Source organism: Capricornis sumatraensis, chromosome 5, assembly GCF_032405125.1.
Source record: "Capricornis sumatraensis isolate serow.1 chromosome 5, serow.2, whole genome shotgun sequence".
NCBI lineage: Eukaryota > Metazoa > Chordata > Mammalia > Artiodactyla > Bovidae > Capricornis > Capricornis sumatraensis.
In genome coordinates this window covers 53,588,294-53,609,019 of record NC_091073.1, presented here as the reverse complement: position 1 = coordinate 53,609,019, position 20,726 = coordinate 53,588,294, and the positions used below count along the sequence as shown (strand labels likewise).

The 20,726-nt window shown below is 39.0% G+C and overlaps 1 protein-coding gene across 1 annotated transcript in view; it reads right to left on the bottom strand.

The window, feature by feature from the left end:
• SLC26A4 (solute carrier family 26 member 4) overlaps window positions 1-20,726 on the bottom strand; it is a 59,266-nt gene that overhangs the window by 22,502 nt on the left and 16,038 nt on the right. The window contains exons 5-9 of the mRNA XM_068973067.1: window positions 20,357-20,521; window positions 13,584-13,736; window positions 13,401-13,483; window positions 9,800-9,947; window positions 7,863-7,976 (exon numbers count right to left, since the gene is read on the bottom strand). Of these exons, the coding sequence (XP_068829168.1) occupies window positions 7,863-7,976; window positions 9,800-9,947; window positions 13,401-13,483; window positions 13,584-13,736; window positions 20,357-20,521 (663 nt within the window). The remainder of the gene's footprint in view (window positions 1-7,862; window positions 7,977-9,799; window positions 9,948-13,400; window positions 13,484-13,583; window positions 13,737-20,356; window positions 20,522-20,726) is intronic.

The window sequence follows — 20,726 nt, the reverse complement described above, 5'->3', positions numbered from 1 at the left end:
ACCACTTCAGGATTCTTGCCTTGAGAACCCCTGAACAGTATGAAAAGGCAAAATGATAGGATACTGAAAGAGGAACTCCCCAGGTCAGTTAAGTGTCCAATATGCTGCTGGAGATCAGTGGAGAAATAACTCCAGAAAGAATGAAGGGATGGAGCCAAAGCAAAAACAATACCCAGTCGTGGATGTGACTGGTGATAGAAGCAAGGTCCGATGCTGTAAAGAGCAATATTGCATAGGAACCTGGAATGTTAGGTCCATGAATCAAGGCAAATTGGAAGTGATCAAACAGGAGATGGCAAGAGTCAACGTCGACATTCTAGGAATCAGCGAACTAAGATGGACTGGAACGGGTGAATTTAATTCAGATGACCATTATATCTACTACTGTAGGCAGGAATCCCTTAGAAGAAATGGAGTAGCCATTATGGTCAACAAAAGAGTCCGAAATGCAGCACTTGGATGCAATCTCAAAAATTACAGAATGATCTCTGTTCGTTTCCAAAGCAAACCATTCAATATCATGGTAATCCAAGCCCATGCCCTAACCAGTAATGCTGAAGAAGCTGAAGTTAAACGGTTCTATGAAGACCTACAAGACCTTTTAGAACTAACACCCAAAAAAGATGTCCTTTTCATTATAGGGGACTGGAATGCAAAAGTAGGAAGTCAAGAAACACCTGGAATAACAGGCAAATTTGGCCTTGGAGTATGGAATGAAGCAGGGCAAAGGCTAATAGAGTTTTGCCAAGAGAATGCACTGGTCATAGCAAACACCCTCTTCCAACAACACAAGAGAAGACTCTACACATGGACATCACCAGATGGTCAACACCAAAATCAGACTGATTATATTCTTTGCAGCCAAAGATGGAGAAGCTCTATACAGTCAGCAAAAACAAGACCAGGAGCTGACTGTGGCTCAGATCATGAACTCCTTATTGCCAAATTTAGAATTAAATTGAAGGAAGTAGGGAAAACCACTAGACCATTCAGGTAAGACCTTAATCAAATCTCTTATGATTATATGGTGGAAGTGAGAAATAGACTTAAGGGCCTAGATCTGATAGACAGAGTGCCTGATGAACTATGGAATGAGGTTTGTGACACTGTACAGGAGACAGGGATCAAGACCATCCCCATGGAAAAGAAATGCAAAAAAGCAAAATGGCTGTCTGGGGAGGCCTTACAAATAGCTGTGAAAAGAAGAGAAGTGAAAAGCAAAGGAGAAAAGGAAAGATATAAGCATCTGAATGCAGAGTTCCAGAGAATAGCAAGGAGAGATAAGAAAGCCTTTTTCAGTGATCAATGCAAAGAAATAGAGGAAAACAACAGAATGGGAAAGACTGGAGATCTCTTCAAGAAAATTAGAGATACCAAGGGAACATTTCATGCAAAGATGGGCTCAATAAAGGACAGAAATGGTATGGACCTAACAGAAGCAGAAGATATTAAGAAGAAGTGGCAAGAATACACAGAAAAACTGTACAGAAAAGATCTTCACGACCCAGATCATCACGATGGTGTGATCACTTACCTAGAGCCAGACATCCTGGAATGTGAAGTCAAGTGGGCCTTAGAAAGCATCACTAAGAACAAAGCTAGTGAAGGTGATGGAATTCCAGTGGAGCTATTTCAAATCCTGAAAGATGATGCTGTGAAAGTGCTGCACTCAATATGCCAGCAAATTTGGAAAACTCAGCAGTGGCCACAGGACTGGAAAAGGTCAGTTTTCATTCCAATCCCGAAGAAAGGAAATGCCAAAGAATGTTCAAACCACTGCACAATTGCACTCATCTCACAAGCTAGTAAAGTAATGCTCAAAATTCTCCAAGCCAAGCTTCAGCAATATGTGAACCGTGAACTTCCAGATGTTCAAGCTGGATTTAGAAAAGGCAGAGGAACCAGAGATCAAATTGCCAACATCTGCTGGATCATGGAAAAAGCAAGAGAGTTCCAGAAAAACATCTATTTCTGCTTTATTGATTGTGCCAAAGCCTTTGACTGTGCGGATCACAATAAACTGTGGAAAATTCTGAAAGAGATGGGAATACCAGACCACCTGACCTGCCTCTTGAGAAACCTCTATGCAGGTCAGGAAGGAAGAGTTAGAACTGGACATGGAACAACAGACTGGTTCCAAATAGGATAAGAAGTACATCAAGGCTGTATATTGTCACCATGCTTATTTAACGTCTATGCAGAGTACATCATGAGAAACGCTGGGATCAAGAATGCCGGGAGAAATATCAATAATCTCAGATATGCAGATGATACCACCCTTATGGCAGAAAGTGAAGAGGAACTAAAGAGCCTCTTGATGAAAGTGAAAGAGGAGAGTGAAAAAGTTGGCTTAAAGCTCAACATTCAGAAAACTCAGATCATGGCATCTGGTCCCATCAGTTCATGGGAAATAGATGGGGAAACAGTAGAAACAGTGTCAGACTTTATTTTGGGGGCTCCAAAATCACTGCAGATGGTGACTGCAGCCATGAAATTAAAAGACGCTTACCCCTTGGAAGGAAAGTTATGACCAACCTAGATAGCATATTCAAAAGCAGAGACATTACTTTGCCAACAAAGGTTCATCTAGTCAAGGTTCTGGTTTTTCCAGTGGTCATGTATGGATGTGAGAGTTGGACTGTGAAGAAAGCTGAGCACCGATAAATTGATGCTTTTGAACTGTGGTGTTGGAGAAGACTCTTGAGAGTCCCTTGGACTGCAAGGAGATCCAACCAGTCCATTCTAAAAGAGATCAGTCCTGGGTGTTCTCTGGAAGGAATGATGCTAAAGCTGAAACTCCTATAGTTTGGCCACCTCATGCTAAGAGTTTACTCATTGGAAAAGACCCTGATGCTGGGAGGGATTGGGGGCATGAGGAGAAGGGGACGACAGAGGATGAGATGGCTGGATGGCATCACTGACTCATGGACATAAGTCTGAGTGAACTCCAGGAGTTGTGATGGACAGGGAGGCCTGGCGTGCTGCAATTCATAGGGTTGCAAGGAGTCGGACACAACTGAGCTACTGAACTGAACTGATGGGGACTAAGACTAATTTTGGTTACTATTTTTTAAATCTCCCAGGGGACCCACTACCTGTACTTTATAAGGGAAAATTACTTGTTTGACAGGAAATGCTGTATATTTTTTATCTATGAGCAGATTCCATTGCTAGACAATTAATTCTTCTGTTAAGTGAGAGGATAACCAGGGCTGGAGAATAGTTTGTCATCAGAATTACTTTTTCATGAATCATTAGACGTCAGATGGGGATGAGAGAAAGCACAGGTTGCAGTCTTGAGCATCTATAGATGTGCTGAAAGCAGTTGATATCCACTGACACTCATGATTCCATCCATTCATTCAGCAAATATATGTTTCTTATGTGTCAGATACAATGTATGTGTCATAAGTACTAAGGCATTATTCTTACCTTGAGAACTTAATGACCGGAACAATCAACAGTCAACATGTATGTGCCAGAATTTTACAACCATTTGCTTATTTAATCTATACAATAAAAACCATATGATTATCTCAATAGATGCAGAGAAGGCCTTTGACAAAATTCAACATCCATTTATGATAAAAACTCTCCAGAAAGCAGGAATAGAAGGAACATACCTCAACATAATAAAAGCTATATATGACAAACCCACAGCAAACATTATCCTTAATGGTGAAAAATTGAAAGCATTTCCCCTAAAGTCAGGAACAAGACAAGGGTGTCCACTTTCACCGCTACTATTCAACATAGTTCTGGAAGTTTTGGCCACAGCAATCAGAGCAGAAAAAGAAATAAAAGGAATCCAAATTGGAAAAGAAGAAGTAAAACTCTCACTGTTTGCAGATGACATGATCCTCTACATGGAAAACCCTAAAGACTCCACCAGAAAATTACTAGAGCTAATCAATGAATATAGTAAAGTTGCAGGATATAAAATCAACACACAGAAATCCCTTGCATTCCTATACACTAATAATGAGAAAGTAGAAAAAGAAATTAAGGAAACAATTCCATTCACCATTGCAACAAAAAGAATAAAATATTTAGGAATATATCTACCCAAAGAAACTAAAGACCTATATATAGAAAACTATAAAACACTGATGAAAGAAATCAAAGAGGACACTAATAGATGGAGAAATATACCATGTTCATGGGTTGGAAGAATCAATATAGTGAAAATGAGTATACTACCCAAAGCAATTTACAAATTCAACGCAATCCCTATCAAGCTACCAGCCATATTTTTCACAGAACTAGAACAAATAATTTCAAGATTTATATGGAAATACAAAAAACCTCGAATAGCCAAAGCAATCTTGAGAAAGAAGAATGGAACTGGAGGAATCAACTTGCCTGACTTCAGGCTTTACTACAAAGCCACAGTCATCAAGACAGTATGGTACTGGCACAAAGACAGAAATATAGATCAATGGAACAAAATAGAAAGCCCAGAGATAAATCCACACACATATGGACACCTTATCTTTGACAAAGGAGGCAAGAATATACAATGGAGTAAAGACAATCTCTTTAACAAGTGGTGCTGGGAAAACTGGTCAACCACTTGTAGAAGAATGAAACTAGATCACTTTCTAACACCGCACACAAAAATAAACTCAAAATGGATTAAAGATCTAAATGTAAGACCAGAAACTATAAAACTCCTAGAGGAGAATATAGGCAAAACACTCTCAGACATAAATCACAGCAGGATCCTCTATGATCCACCTCCCAGAATTCTGGAAATAAAAGCAAAAATAAACAAATGGGATCTAATTAAAATTAAAAGCTTCTGCACAATAAAGGAAAATATACGCAAGGTGAAAAGACAGCCTTCTGAATGGGAGAAAATAATAGCAAATGAAGCAACTGACAAACAACTAATCTCAAAAATATACAAGCAACTTATGCAGCTCAATTCCAGAAAAATAAACGACCCAATCAAAAAATGGGCCAAAGAACTAAATAGACATTTCTCCAAAGACATACGGATGGCTAACAAACACATGAAAAGATGCTCAACATCACTCATTATCAGAGAAATGCAAATCAAAACCACAATGAGGTACCACTTCACACCAGTCAGAATGGCTGTGATCCAAAAATCTGCAAGCAATAAATGCTGGAGAGGGTGTGGAGAAAAGGGAACCCTCCTACACTGTTGGTGGGAATGCAAACTAGTACAGCCACTATGGAGAACAGTGTGGAGATTCCTTTAAAAATTGCAAATAGAACTACCTTATGACCCAGCAATCCCACTGCTGGGCATACACACCGAGGAAACCAGAATTGAAAGAGACACATGTACCCCAATGTTCATCGCAGCACTGTTTATAATAGCCAGGACATGGAAACAACCTAGATGTCCATCAGCAGATGAATGGATAAGAAAGCTTTGGTACATGTACACAATGGAGTATTACTCAGCCATTAAAAAGAATTCATTTGAATCAGTTCTGATGAGATGGATGAAACTGGAGCCGATTATACAGAGTGAAGTAAGCCAGAAAGAAAAACACCAATACAGTATACTAACACATATATATGGCATTTAGAAAGATGGCAATGACGACCCTGTACGCAAGACAGGAAAAAGACACAGCAGTGTATAACGGACTTTTGGACTCAGAGAGAGAGGGAGAGGGTGGGATGATTTGGGAGAATGGCATTCTATCATGTATACTATCATGTAAGAATTGAATCGCCAGTCTATGTCTGACGCAGGATACAGCATGCTTGGGGCTGGTGCATGGGGATGACCCACAGAGATGTTATGGGGAGGGAGGTGGGAGGGGGTTTCATGTTTGGGAACATATCTAAGAATTAAAGATTTTAAAATTAAAAAAATAAAATAAATAAATTTATATGGAAGAGAAAAAAAAATATAATCTATACAGTGTCCCTGTGAGGTGGATACCATGATTACTCCCCATTGCATACGTACTGAAACTGGGGCTCCAACATGAAAAGTGCAGGAAAAGTCAAACAAGGGAAGACTTGCCAGTTTAGTTGGTTATTAGTTCCTGGATTTTAGTCCAGACACATAGACTTTTAACCCCAGAACTTAGTATACATTTCAGTAATGAAATACCAAGTGATTTCTGTGCTTGCTTCATTCTTCAGTACTGAAATCCTGGCATCCTTCATTCCTAAATATAATACATGCCAGTGTGTGGCAGGGAGTATTAGCTTACCAGAACAGCATTATCCCCAAACCTTCTGCCAAGGGATCACTTTGCATGGGCATTCTTGAGGGGAAAGGAAGGGGGAGAGGGCTGTCCCCATCAGAGCCTGGAGTTAGCAGACAGTGAACATCAGCTCTTGGGGATCTGCCTGCACCCACTTATAGCCATGTGCCTTGGGGAGCTTGTCAGGTCTCCATGTCCAGTGGAAGCCGCAGAAAACTTCACTGCTAACAGTTGCCCCTGAACACAGGAGCAACTTTGGCAATCACCTCCAACCTCTTCCCCTTAACCACAGATCTCCGGTTATGCTTCCTATTTGAGGCTGTATTGTTTTATTTGCTCTCTCAGAGCTAGAAATGTGTTCAGAAAAATGGAGAAGGAAACTCAATCTTAAATAGGGTAATTCTGAAAATTAAAAGTAAATGTTTGTTCATCAGGAGCCAAGAAATTGGAGAAGGCCAATTCCTCTGACTCTGTCACGAAGGTCTGTTATGAATGGGAAAGGAGCATCGTGGGCACCTTGGAGACAATTCAGACTCTCCTTGGGCCACTCACAGTTGGAGTCATTCATTTTCTCAGTTACTCTCTTTTTTATATTTATTTGCATCTCTACCTGAAAAAGAAATCCTATTTGAAGACTGTGTGTAGATTGTATGTGTTAAACTATTTACTTTGGATTGTTGCTCCTTATAGTCTCAAAGTACTATTTACTCTTAAATAATAGTTCTTTCCGTGTTGGGAGGAGAAAACTCCCCAGGCGTAATAGAAGCACAATCCCTGAGCCTGCCCCTCACCCTCATCCATTTGGTTTGGCATAGCTGACTCACGTCCTGCTGAAAAGGATGGCCTGAGTACAGATCCTGAGCTATCTGGCCTAGTGAAGGAGGAGTTTTCCAGAGATTGACTGGGATGCTGGTTTGGGGGAAGGCCACAACTTAAAATCACAGTTAAAGGCAAGATCAAACCCACATTCAGAACTTCAAGAACAAAAGTCTTTCTCAGGAAGAAATGACAAAGTGTTTAGCAGAAATATGCTTAGCTAGCAAACTGTGGTTCTGTTGGATGCAAGGCCTCTGGAGGAAGTTCCTGATCCTTGGTAAAGGAAATGTAAATAGACAGCTTTTCATTTTCCTGAAAACAGAATAACTCATTAAGCCACAAAGAGATCTTACTAGGCCTTCTCTATTTCCAGATAACAAATAGAAAAAAATCAGCACCTTCATTATCAACTGTTATCATCCCTGCAAATGCAAGTAAGTGGAGCTATCTGCCAGCTGGGCAACGACACAAAAAGGTTTGAGACTTACTGCATCATAAAACTATAAAGAGGTTTACAGGGAGGGGGTAGATCATCGCCACAGAGACGGAGAGGTCCCAGGTGGAATCAGAACAGGATGTGCAAGTTTACTTTTCTCAAAGGCTAATGGTCCTGAGTTCTTTTGCAAGCCTTTCTGAGCCACCGTTCCCCTGACTCATACTTTACATCATTCTAGCTTTCACTTTTCACTTTCATGCATTGGAGAAGGAAATGGCAACCCACTCCAGTGTTCTTGCCTGGAGAATCCCAGGGACGGCAGAGCCAGGTGGGTTGCCATCTTTGGGGTCGCACACGACTGAAGAGACTTAGCAGCAGCAGCAGATGGATATTACCACACCGCCGCCCCGTACCTGTGTCTTTCCCCCAGTACTCTCCTGGACAGCAGTGCGGGACAGGGCAGTGGTAGCCACAAAGCAAGAGAATAATCCAGAGAAGATGTTGCTGATTCCAAAGGCGATGAATTCCTAAGAGAGAGAGAGAATGAATGGTAGTGATGCTACAAATCAAATCTTTGGAAGACTCTTGTCCAGCAAAGAGCATTAAGAAAGCAAACTCCCAAGCCCAGCCTGCCTGGGAGTCCCAGTTTAATTCTTACCATTAAAGGTGCTTGGAAACCTTGAAAGACATGTGGAATCTGGGCTCCGTAAAGCCTCAGAGAGGCTTCATTGCCCTCAACTCTTCTGAAGACTGACGTATCTTTTGCTGAAATGCTTTATCTTACTTTCTGGTGAGTGGCCTATCTGCAACTCTCACATAAAATATTTTTTCTGAGGTTGGATATTTGCTAGGAAGTATCTTATGACTTGGAGAATGATTATTCTGAGGGCTAATCATTTAATTGCTGTAATTGCTATGCTGTGTTTATAGACACAAGCCAGACTTGCAGATTTGCAAGCAGTGGAAAATCAGCGTGGTAATGGATCAGATGCTACAAAACCCATCTTGTATCTGTTACTGGTATCCCCTGCTTTTCAAAAGTTTGCTTTACACCAGTTGGCGTTTATAAAAGATCTGTCTAAGTTAGTTACTTGTTTTTGCTAACTCAAAGAAATCTCAAGAGAATTTTTGCTATTATGAAAAAAGGGAGAAAAATGTTTGTTTTTGCAGCAACCCCTCCCCAAGCAGAGAGAGTAGCAGCACTAAGCTCCTTCCTGGGAAGCTACACTCAGCATCTCAGCATCTCAGCACGGAGCCACCATTGCTCTGAACTGTGTTTGTGAGCACCTGTTCATCTCAGTGTATTTTGTGCATCCGTTTGCAAGATGTGTCTTAAGGTAACTGCTTCTTCACTTTACTGCCATTTCAGCTTAAGAAGATTTTCATAGGAACTCTCTCTTTTGGATATGGGGGAAACCTGTAATTAATTGCACAATAAACTACCTCAGTTTGAAGTGGTCACAACTATTATCATTGATGTTTGTGGCAATCTTTTGCCATATTATAGCTGCCTTTGAAAAAATTACCAGGAAAAAAAATTTTTTTTAATTACCAGGAGATACTAGATTACATGAAGAATTCTTATTCCAACTTGCTCCTAATACGTTAAGCTTAAATGTTATTTATGATCTAACTGAATTAAGTTTTTAAAAATTAGGATTACTTTGACTTTTTTCTTAAAAGGCGTGATGCAAACAGCACAGGGAATATAGCCAATTATTTTCTAAGAACCATAAATGGAGTATAACTTTTAAAGCTTGTGAATTGCTATGTTGCACACCTGAAACGTATAGTACTTCAACTATACCTCAATTAAAAAAATAAATCTTTTAAAAATGTAAAATAAAAAAGAGATGTATCTAGCTAATATAACACGTGGAGCTTTTTTGGATACTTAGCCAAACAAATCAACTGTTCAAAAAACTTAAGACAACCTAAAAACTGGCTAGATAGTTGATGTTATTAAAGAATTATTATTCATTTTTTTAGTTGTGATATGATATTGTGGTTATCTACCTAAAAACTGACTGGATATTAGATGATATTATGGAATTATAGCTAGTATTTCTAAAAATATAATGGTGTATCATGCATATGTGTTTTTTTTTACATTCTTATCTTTCAGATATATAATAAAATATGGATATATAAACAACAAAATATATTTTTAAAATGAAGTGATACAGCATGCATATTTCAAAATAACTTTAAATTAGCAGACGCAGGAGAGAAACCAACTCAGTAAAGATGGATGGGAGAAACCAATCCCTTCTTTAACAGACAACAAATTCTTTCCCATATTTTCTTATTTTCAGTCCTACAAACCAGTTCAGCCAAAAGGTGACCATACCTGGTTCCCATCGATGGTGTAATCATGCTTGATGGCGTATACTTTTCCTACAGACACTGCAATGGCATAAGCGACCACAGAGATGGAAAACGATGCAGTCAGCATCTCAGAAAACAGACTCACAGATGGCATTGCCGGAGGCAAAAACCTAGTTTTTAAATGAAAAATGCTGTGACAATTTGACTACAATGCTCTTCCCCCACCTCAGCAAATGCTGCATCGACCCAGCCACAAGTCAGACATGAAAGAATTTAACCCAAGAGGACAAGAGGTACATAAGAAGGATAAGTAGTGGCACCTGCTTTTACAATTCTGTCAGAAGTTGGTGCTCTCTCACTGGCTGATTGCTTTGTCCCCTATTTGAGAGACTAGGGATGCTGCCTTATCCACACTCTGACAAGAAAAACCTGTCATTACTGATTTTTGAATACCGCATAATCCTGTGCAGCACCATCTCACACAGTAGTGTTTCTCCTCACAGCTTCATCTTAGAGGTCTCTGATGTGTTTAATATCAAAGGTCTTTGATATCTAGGATATCTTTAAAAGATATCCTAGCCGTTAAATGAGATTTACCCTGTACAAGAAGCGGTCAGGTCTGTTACACAGACAAAGAATGTAAGATGCTGAAACAGCGAAGTGGAAAATCCTTATCGAAGAGCCATGATACTTAAAATCTTCTTGGGTACCCCCAAAAGAGTAAATGTATATGGTTATCAGAATGCTCCATCGTCACTATAGTTGTGGGATCAAACAGTTACTATTTACAAAACCAAAGCTACTCACCAACCATATAAAGAAATAAATTTACAAGTTTATAAGTACACAATCATGCCCAAGTATGAAAATCAGAGAGGATTCCTTTCTTGCGCCGCATCTTAATGATCATCCGTATGGCCAGTTCCCTGGCCAAAAATAATAAAAATAATAATCTTCCTGACCTACCTCATACCTGAAGCTCCTTTCATAGGAAACTACACTTTTTCCCCCTATAGTTGGAAGTGGTAATGTAGAAATAAGGTTCTCATAGAAATCCATAGAAATCTAGAACCTGCTAATATCTTAATATTATCCAAAGTATTATCCTAAATCTACTATCCTAGAAATTGTTGAATCTACCTTTCTCTCTTTGTTGATTAGGGAACTGAGGCCCAGAAGAGTGAAGTATTTAGTAGGTCCGAGTGTGAATGTTAGATATGAGATGATTTCCTGAGTAGCCAGATCTGATTTGCCCTCTTAGAGCCTGCTGGTTAAGAAAAAGAGTTAGTGAGAGAATAGGGGGCCCTGGTTTGGGTGAATCCCAGTGGGATGCTCAGAAGCTGACCACACTTGGAGAAACTGTGTATTTGGCCAAGAAAGGCAGTCAGGGAGTAGGGCAAGTGGTTATGGTTTGGGGGACGGTGTCACTGGACACTGAGCAATACTGACTTATGGCACTGACTCTCAATGGAATTAAAGAAAACTGCCAGTAATGGCTGTGCTTTTACTCCCTTCTTGGGGGATTGACATGGGGAGGAGATGAAGAGGTGGGCAGGCACAATCTATATTTTGTTTTGTTTTGTTTTGTTTTGGCTGTGCCACACAGCATGTGGCATCTTAGTTTCCTGGCCAGGCATAGAACCCACGCCCCCTGCATTGAAAGTGAGGAGTCTTAACCATTGGACTGTCAGGAAGTTCCACAACCATTCTTTTTGGTCCTCTTTCTTTCATCCTACTCATCTCATGCTCCTTTCCTTGTCCTTTTCCAATCTCTCCACATCATGGTTTCTTTTTCAGTTTTTGTTAATGTTATTATACTTATTTCTGGGGTATCAAAAAGCTGAACAAGACAAGTGAGATCACTACCCTGTGGAAGAGCTTATATATATCCTGGGTGCCAGGCAGGTGAGGCAGACGGACCAATCACAACAGGTGGTCTGTCAGAGCATTCAACTTGACTAACCCAACAGCAAGAGGCCAGAGATCCATTTTCAGCAGGAGAGCATCCAGGAAATCTCCTGATAGGGCCAGAAAGGATCACTTGTGGCAGCAAAAAGGAGTGCCCAAAATCTAGTAATAGAACCTGGACTTAGGGGACGGGGCCTTTGCCATGGACCTCCTCCAAGAGTTACACCTTAGGAAACCTGACAACGTCGATCTATAAAATATATTTTTAATGTAGCTGTTTGTAACTACTCAAATAATCTAGTTGTTAGGGTGAAAACACTGTAACTCAAGCAGCCACACTGTATCTTTTTATTACTAAATTTATACCAACATTAGGATTCACTATCAAAATGTTGATCCTCTAATGTAAAGTTTCCCAAACTTACCTAATCATTAGAATCATGTGAAGCCCCTTTGAAAAATATTAATTAGGTTCAGGATGAGAACCAGGAAGGAATTCGTGTTAACAAGGCCTTGTGTGATTCTTAGAAAAAAGTGAGTTTGTGAAACACTCGAATGGATGATACATAAATTAAGCCCCATGTAGCCAGTTGTAACTTTTCTTTCCTGTTTTTTAATAGATTAGAAGAAATCATGCAATTAATCTAATGTCATGGCAGCAGTTCCCTGTGGAATAAGCCCTGGGGCTGGGCTGGGCAGTGGAATTTCTATTAAGAGCATGAAAAACACAGTGTTAAGGTCCCTCAGCTAGTATTTAATGGAAGGGAAACCAGTACTTGTCATCTAATAGCAAGTCTAGTCATGAATGCTGTAAGTTAATGTTATAAATCTAATAAACATTTGTGTTTCTTTTTCATTGTCATATGATCAAATTATGCTATAGGGCCCTTGGTCCACTCTGCACTTTATGAGGGATCTCACTGGTGTTTTACAAGAAGCTGAAGTTGAGATTTCAGTGATTTGTCACTATCTTTGTGTCGCTGGCTCAGATGGTAAAGAATCAGCCTGCAACGCAGGAGACCTGGGTTTGATCCCCGGATCAGGAAGATCCCCTGGAGAAGGGAATGGCAACCCACTCCAGTATTCTTGCCTGGAGACCTCTATGGACAGAGGAGCCTGGTGGACTACAATCACAGGGTCACAAAGAGTCAGACACAACTGAACGGCTAACACTTACACTGTAGGAGAACCCCCCTCCGCCCCAGGGCCACAGAACTAGATGATGACAGAGGACAGACTCTTAGTTCCTTACTCTTTTAATTCACCAAATTGCCAAAATATCAAACCTTCCTTAAAGATCATGCATTTTATTTATAGGAAAAAATGATATAATTATTATCTTAAGCTGATTATATGGAAGAGAATTTAGGCCAGATCTCCCTTTTTCTTTAAGCAGATTGTTCTCGGTACAATAAGCGTTACACACCATGATTCTGCTTATACTGTAATTGTATATGTGAGTTTAAATCAGGAGTCTGGAGTTAACCGTGCATGTCCTGCCGTGTTTTAAGAATGTAAAGAAAAAGAAAGAGCATATAGTGCTGCTTTTAAACAAATGACTTGATCTTTACCTGATAGTTTGCACAAATGGGATATTTCTTTAAGATCATACACATGAGACTATTGAAGGATCAGCAGTGAAATGAAGCTTGTTTCATTTAAATAGGAAGTACTGACAATGTATTATTAATGCCTAAGAGGAACTCCATACTCACCCACTTGGGATGGATTTAACAATACCAGCATTATAGTTTTTTTCCAGGTCAACTCCATATGAAATGGCAGTAGCTGCTATTGTCTGAAATAAAAGAAAAGAGGTTTTAAAAAAGTTCATTTGAACAGTTCCTTTCTTACAAAGCTAATTAATGCTGAATTTTCTAATTACACATTCTACTTACCACAATCACTTCTATAGGAATAGGGACTGGGATTTTGTGTTTAAATCGATCATTTAATTCCTTAACTGCCATACAGATGATAATGGTGAGTAATCCAGCAATGAAATCAGCAAGATTAGTGTTACCAATATTTTGAAAAATCTCAATCAGTGTCTGTAAAAAAAATAATTTCATATACCTCCTGTATGAAAAATCATATCATCATCAAAGAGCACTTAAGAATTTCATGTAAAATTAAAAAAATTTTAATTTGTGTTTGTTAATACAGACACCATTAACGTCCAACTCTTGCAATATAAATACCAAGTTGCTAATGATGGTTAACTTGGAGTGGCAAAAGTATGGGTGATTTCTGCTTTCTTATTTTAGCTTATCTGTATTTTTTACAATAAAAATCAGATCTTTTAAAAGAAAGTATATCATTATATACTGTCTTTTGCTGGCAGAAAAGCTTTAAAATTTTATACCTTAAGTAGCTTTACAGGTGCTACTAAGTGACCTAATTTTCATCATGTTATATGTATTATTGAGATTAAAAACAGAAATCAAAAGTCCTGGTTAACCAATATTTTAGGTAAAATTCTTCACTAAACATGAATGATACAGATGTTAATAAAAATTCCTAAAATTCTTCATAGGTAGATACATATGGACTCATCCATTCCTTATGGCAAAAAAAAGCTATTGAATTGATATATAGGTCAAGTAGAAATTTTTGGAAATTAATTTGATACTTAGTTCAAACTTGAACTATGATCATTTAAATAAAACTCTTTCAAAAAAAAAAAAAAGCAAGAGAGTTCCAGAAAAACATCTATTTCTGCTTTAGTGACTATGCCAAAGCCTTTTACTGTGTGGATCACAATAAACTGTGGAAAATTCTGAAAGAGATGGGAATACCAGACCATCTGAGCTGCCCCTTGAGAAATCTGTATGCAGGTCAGGAAGCAACAGTTAGAACTGGACATGGAACAACAGACTGGTTCCAAGAAGGAAAGGGAGTATGCCAAGGCTGTGTATATTGTCACCCTGTTTATTTAACTTATATGCAGAGTACATCATGAGAAACGCTGGGTTGGAAGAAGCACAAGCTGGAATCAAGATTGCCGGCAGAAATATCAATATCCTCAGATATGCAGATGACACCACCCTTATGGCAGAAAGTGAAGAGGAACTAAAGAGCCTCTTGATGGAAGTGAAAGAAGATAGTGAAAAAGTTGGCTTAAAGCTCAACATTCAGAAGATGAAGATCATGGCATCCGGTCCCATCACTTCATGGCAAATAGATGGGGAAACAGTGGAAACAGTGGCTGACTTTACTTTTTGGAGCTCCAAAATCACTGCAGATGCTGATTGCAGCCATAAAATTAAAAGGTGCTTATTCCTTGGAAGGAAAGTTATGCCCAACCTAGACAGCATATTAAAAAGCAGAGACATTACTTTGTCAACAAAGGTCCATCTAGTAAAGGCTATGGTTTTTCCAGTGGTCATGTATGGATGTGAGAGTTGGACTATTAAAAAAAACTGAGTACAGACTCTTGAGAGTCCCTTGGACTGCAAGGAGATCCAACCAGTCCATCCTAAAGGAGATCAGTCCTGGGTGTTCACTGGAAGGACTGATGTTGAAGCTGAAACTCCAATACTTTGGCTACCTGATGAGAAGAACTGACTCATTTGAAAAGACCCTGATGCTGGGAAAGATTGAGGGTGGGAGGAGAAGGGGACGACAGAGGATGAGATGATTGGATGGCATCACTGACTCAATGGACTTGAGTTTGGGTGGACTCCGGGAGTTGGTGATGGACAGGGAGGCCTGCTGTGCTGCAGTCCATGGGGTTGCAAAGAGTTGGACATGACTGAGCAACTGAACTGAACTGAACTCTTTCCAAGTGGACATAAATCCAGCTCAAGAAAAATTAGTTTTGTTTTGTAAATAGGGTGTTTCTGGGAATCAAGGGAGATTAGCAAGGAAGACTCTCAATAGAGAACAATAATATCTTTGTTATAGGAACTTCCACAGAAGGCATGACTTTAGAAGGTTCTTCCAGACAAGTGAAGGTTACTTTCCTTTGAATGAGTCCTTTTATAGATATATATTTTATATGAAGATAAAAGATTACTTCAAATAATTATAACAACAATCTGGCAACAGTTATGTATAGTGATCACCAAGTAATATAGGAGTCATCTTGCCAACAACCTCATTCTTTGGAAAACATTCAAGAGTAAGGGATGAGAGGAGAAGCCACTGTGTAAGCAAAATATATTCTACCAAGTGCTTGAACTACAGTTCAAGAATCTGACTTGTGGGAAGCCTCTTGGATTTTCACTGAGTATGCTTGTCCTTGCTTTAAACCCAATACTAGCATGTTTACTCTGAACACTTTCCAGAGTCAGTAAAAATTGCTAGAGGCATATACATTGATAGTAACAAGATGAAGCCAGTGATAGCAAGGTGAAAAAGAAAACAAATCAGAAACTATACAAGCAGACACAACAACTCAAGAATTTAAGGCATCTACCATAGCAGTACAGGCTTCCCATGTAGTGCTAGTAGGAAAGAACCCACCTGCCAATGCAGGAGACATAAGAGACGTGGGTTCAATTCCCTGGTCAGGAAGATCCTCTGGAGGAGGAAATGGCCACCCACTCCAGTATTCTTGCCTGGAGAATCCAATGGACAGAGGAGCCTGGCCGGCTATCGTCCATCAGGTCAAAAAGAGTCAGATACGACTGAAGCAACTTAGCACACTTAGGGCTGAGTATTACAGCCCTAAATAACTTGGAGTCTTGAAGGTATTGCTATCCAGTTCTTTATATAATCAAATTTTCTGATGATGACCCTCATTAATTCATTAGCTAAACATAATACTTCAATTAACTGTCTACACAATAAAGGTTTACTTTCAACGCAAGATGGAAAAATTCAAACTTAAGAACAATATGAACAACTATCCCAATCCTAATTTTCACCTTACAAAAATGATCACTATAGGATTCTCATGTAATCTATGAGACGCACTTAGACCTTCGAATAAAAAGCATCTGTGACTGTATTAAAAATGTAATATGAAAAAAATAAAATAAATGTAATGTGAGTTGCAAAAACCAAAATCAGTTTACATTACACAGTTACATCAAACAAGGCTTATGAATGTATCAGTTGCCTATATTGAATATTTATTCAGAATCTCTTAGGAAAAGTTATACAAAAGAAAACTTAATATATGTGGAAATAAAACTCACCCATATAAACTGAAGTAGTCAGATTGTATTAATACTCCAAGATACAGAAACGTGACTTAAGAAAGCACTGAAAAGTAATTCTAACTTATTAATAGTTTAATAAATTAAAGTAAAATACTAACTAAAATATGTTTAAAATATGGATACACTTGTGATTCCATATTTTAGCCTAGTATTCTGACCAGGCAAATCAAGATAATAAAACTTTTCAGAAATGGGTAATATTTTATTATATTTCCTACTATGCTTGGAGAATTTTAGAACCATTTCATTTAAAGAATTTCTTCCTACTGGGTGTATGAAGCCATAAGTTAAAAATTATACCTGTATTACATATGAGGAAATTCATTAGTTAACTTTTGGTGTCAAATTTATTTTAATTCATCTTGTCTCTATGAATATAACAAACCCCTTGCTGTCAGGAATTTCCTCCTACCAGAACTTCGGTGCATATATAAGATCAACCTTAAAGTGTTACTTTTGTTTTATAATGGCTTCATTTTTACATACGGAAGCAAGTTATAAGTAACGAATCTGATCAAGCTTGGGGGTAGCTTTCAAAACTCTCACCATCTGGGCAGAATTTTTCAATGTGGTCTTCATTCTTGTTAGGAAAGAAATGGGGACACAGAGCCAACTTAGTCAGCAAGGAGAAAGACTTCCCTTGTCTATCAAGATGAACCATTCAGAGTGAATGGTAGGAAAACATAACCACTTTGAAATGGACTGCATGATTTACTTACATAATTGAGTAGCTACACAGTAGCTTGAGTATCACTAATTCTGAATTCTGCCAACACCTTGTCATTTTCCTTCTGTAGCCTCTATCTTTTTTTTTTCTTTTGGCCACACAGTATGTGGGATCTCAGTTTCCCAACCAGGGATAGAACCTGTGCCCTCTGAACTGGAGATATGGAATCTTAACCACTGGGCCACTAGGGACATCCCTCTCTTCTGCATCCTATGCCTAGCATCTCTGGCATTTGTAAAATGAAGTTTCTATTTTTCTTTCTTTTCCATTATTTCCTCCTCCAATTATTTATATTCATCATTTCCTTTTTCTTTTTCTTTTTTTTTTTGAGAGAGGAGCAGGCAGATGATCCAAAGCACAAGTTTATAACAAAAGGGATGTTAACTCCGTTCCAGGGAAATCTATCTTACAACAATCTTACAATCTTTCCTGGAGGAATCCACAAATGCCCTGCATTTGTTGAAGGATTCTTTCATGAATAATCACAACCGGTAATATCATGAGCAGAATTCTCTGTTCAGGTACTGAGCGGCTCTTTCAACTCTTATGCAATTATTTCCAGACCTGCTGTTTCTTCTTTTTTCAGAAAAGCAAGCTTATATTCACCCTCACACAAGGATGACTGAAGTATCTTTATCCAACTTGGCTGACCTGGGAGGAATGGCTTGCAGAATTCTCTAACACATTCTAACCTGAGGCTTCAAGAATAATGTTCAACACAACATAAGGCACATAATAGTTTAATAATTATTTTTGACCTTGTTCTATCTAGCATTTCCTAGTTTACTTTGGTCTCTGTTGAAAGTGGAGTTATTTCCAGCAAGCTCTATCTTAAACATGTCCTAAGAGACCAGAAAAAACTGTGAAATTTCATTCCCCCCATCTTCAGAAGTCCAACAGTGACCAAGGACCCAGATTACCTATCAGGCTAGGCCTCCTGTTATCTGTGAGGATGCAGGCCTAGCAATATTCATACAAGGAGGTGAGCACACTCAGTCAGGGGTGTCTTGGTGGATTCAGGAGTCAATGGCTTTGTACAAGGAGTGAGAAGTCCCTGGCACGTGGCAGGTTTCAATAAATACTTATTGAAAAGATGAATGGATGACAATAAAGGGATAGATGAATGAACAGTTGATAGAGAAAGTAAGAAAGCAAAACACAACAACAAAAACCGCAGTGCGTAAGCACTGCAAAAGTGAGAGAACCTGTCAGAAAAAGGCAGTCAGATGATCTCAAAGCAAACCTAGGACTTGGTAGGGAAAAAGAAGTCGAATATGACATGCCCAGAATCACATCACATTTAATCACAGGATCGTAAGTGGTAGACCCAAGACTCCAAAGTTCATAGTCTTAATCACTATGTTAAACTGCCTCCTCTACCTCGTCCTGGGCTTCTCTAATGGCTCGGCAGGTAAAGAATCCACCTGCAATGCAGGAGTGGAGAAGGCAACGGCACCCCACTCCAGCACTCTTGCCTGGAAAATCCTATGGACAGAGGAGCCTGGTGAGCTATAGTCCAAAGGGTTACAGAAAGTCAGGGATAATTGAGCTATTGGGCAAGTATGCATCTAGTCCCACTGCTCAGCATAGTATCTGGCTCATAATAGACACTTGGTAATATTTGTTGAATGGATAAAGTAATGCTAATGTTTAATGGAACTACGGCAATGCTGCAAACTTCAGCAAACCCTTGACCACCTCACAATTTTTAGATAGGTGTGCACAGCCTTACCTCATTTTAAAAGAAATTAAAGGTCATTAGAATACACGGGTCATTAAAGGACTCCATTCTTAATGCTAGCTCATTGTATTTGGTATCATTCTCCCCAAGCTAGAGTGACATCATGTTACTATTATCACCATTTTTCAAGCATCAATAATATGCCCTATATAGAACACATATTTAGATCCAAGAACTTTTTCAAATCTAATTAGTGTGAAATACATCCTTCTTTTGCATCTCTTTTGCATGTTGAATCATCTCTGAATCTAACGTTCCTTTTCATCTATAATTGCTGGGACATTTACATTATGCATTTTATGGACTCTCAGAGTTAAAAAAGGCTTTAGAGATACATCGCCAATCATTTCATTTTATAAATAAAAAAGAAAAGAAGTCTTGAGATGTGAAATAATAAATAATTTCAGCTTAGTTCCCCAACCAGAGATTGTACGCACCTCCCCTGCAGTATAAGCAGAGTCTTAACCTATGGACTGCCAGGAAAGCCCCTCAAAATAACACTGTTTTTCTGAGTACTTTGTTATTCACCAGCCCTTAGGGCATGGGCTTCTCATACAGCCTTATTTAACTTAATTTGTGGATATTATTACCAACTCCATTTTGCAGGGAAGGAAGCAGAGGCATAGCAATTTGCTCATGCAATAGAGCAAATAATAAATAGCAGAGTCAGGATATATGTGAATCTTGGTCATCCAAACTGAGTTTTCAGCCACTATCCTACACCCTGTGTCCAAAGTCACTTCGCTTGTCAGAGGCAAGGTTGAGAATGGAACTCAAGTGTGCTGCTTCCCAAACCCATCTTCAGTATAAAACTTTGCTTTTATTAATACTTTGAAGATTGATGACACTTCTGAAACCATACTGACCCACTGAAAACAAGGATTTGCAAACTCTGCCTTCTTCAGCGTGACTCCTGCTTCTTCAAGAGAAGAATGTTTCCAATGGCTCCCAAAGCGTGACATGGAGGAGCTTACACTCTCCAGACTCAGGTTCAATAGGAAAAGTGAGCCATCCCTGGAGGGAAGCAACACTTACATAGATGATGGAGAGAATTCCATTATAGTTTTTGGTTGAAACATTGAGGACGATCTTTAGCTGTGAGACCAACACTTGGAAGGCAGCAGCTGTTGTGAATCCACCAACCAAAGGATCTGCCAGATACCTCACTATGAATCCAATCTGCAAACCTCCAAATATCAACTAGAACAAGAAGGAAGGAAAAATTAAATGCTTGCCTGGGAGAAGGACCAACACTTTTGAACTGTTAATGAATTAAACTTAATACCAACTAAAACTCTGGCCCTATCTCTCCCATCCACCATTCTAAGATTTGAAAAACATGTGTAGATAGATAATAAGAAAATTCCATGTACGTTTTCTTCCTGTGACTTGTAGGTTTCATGGC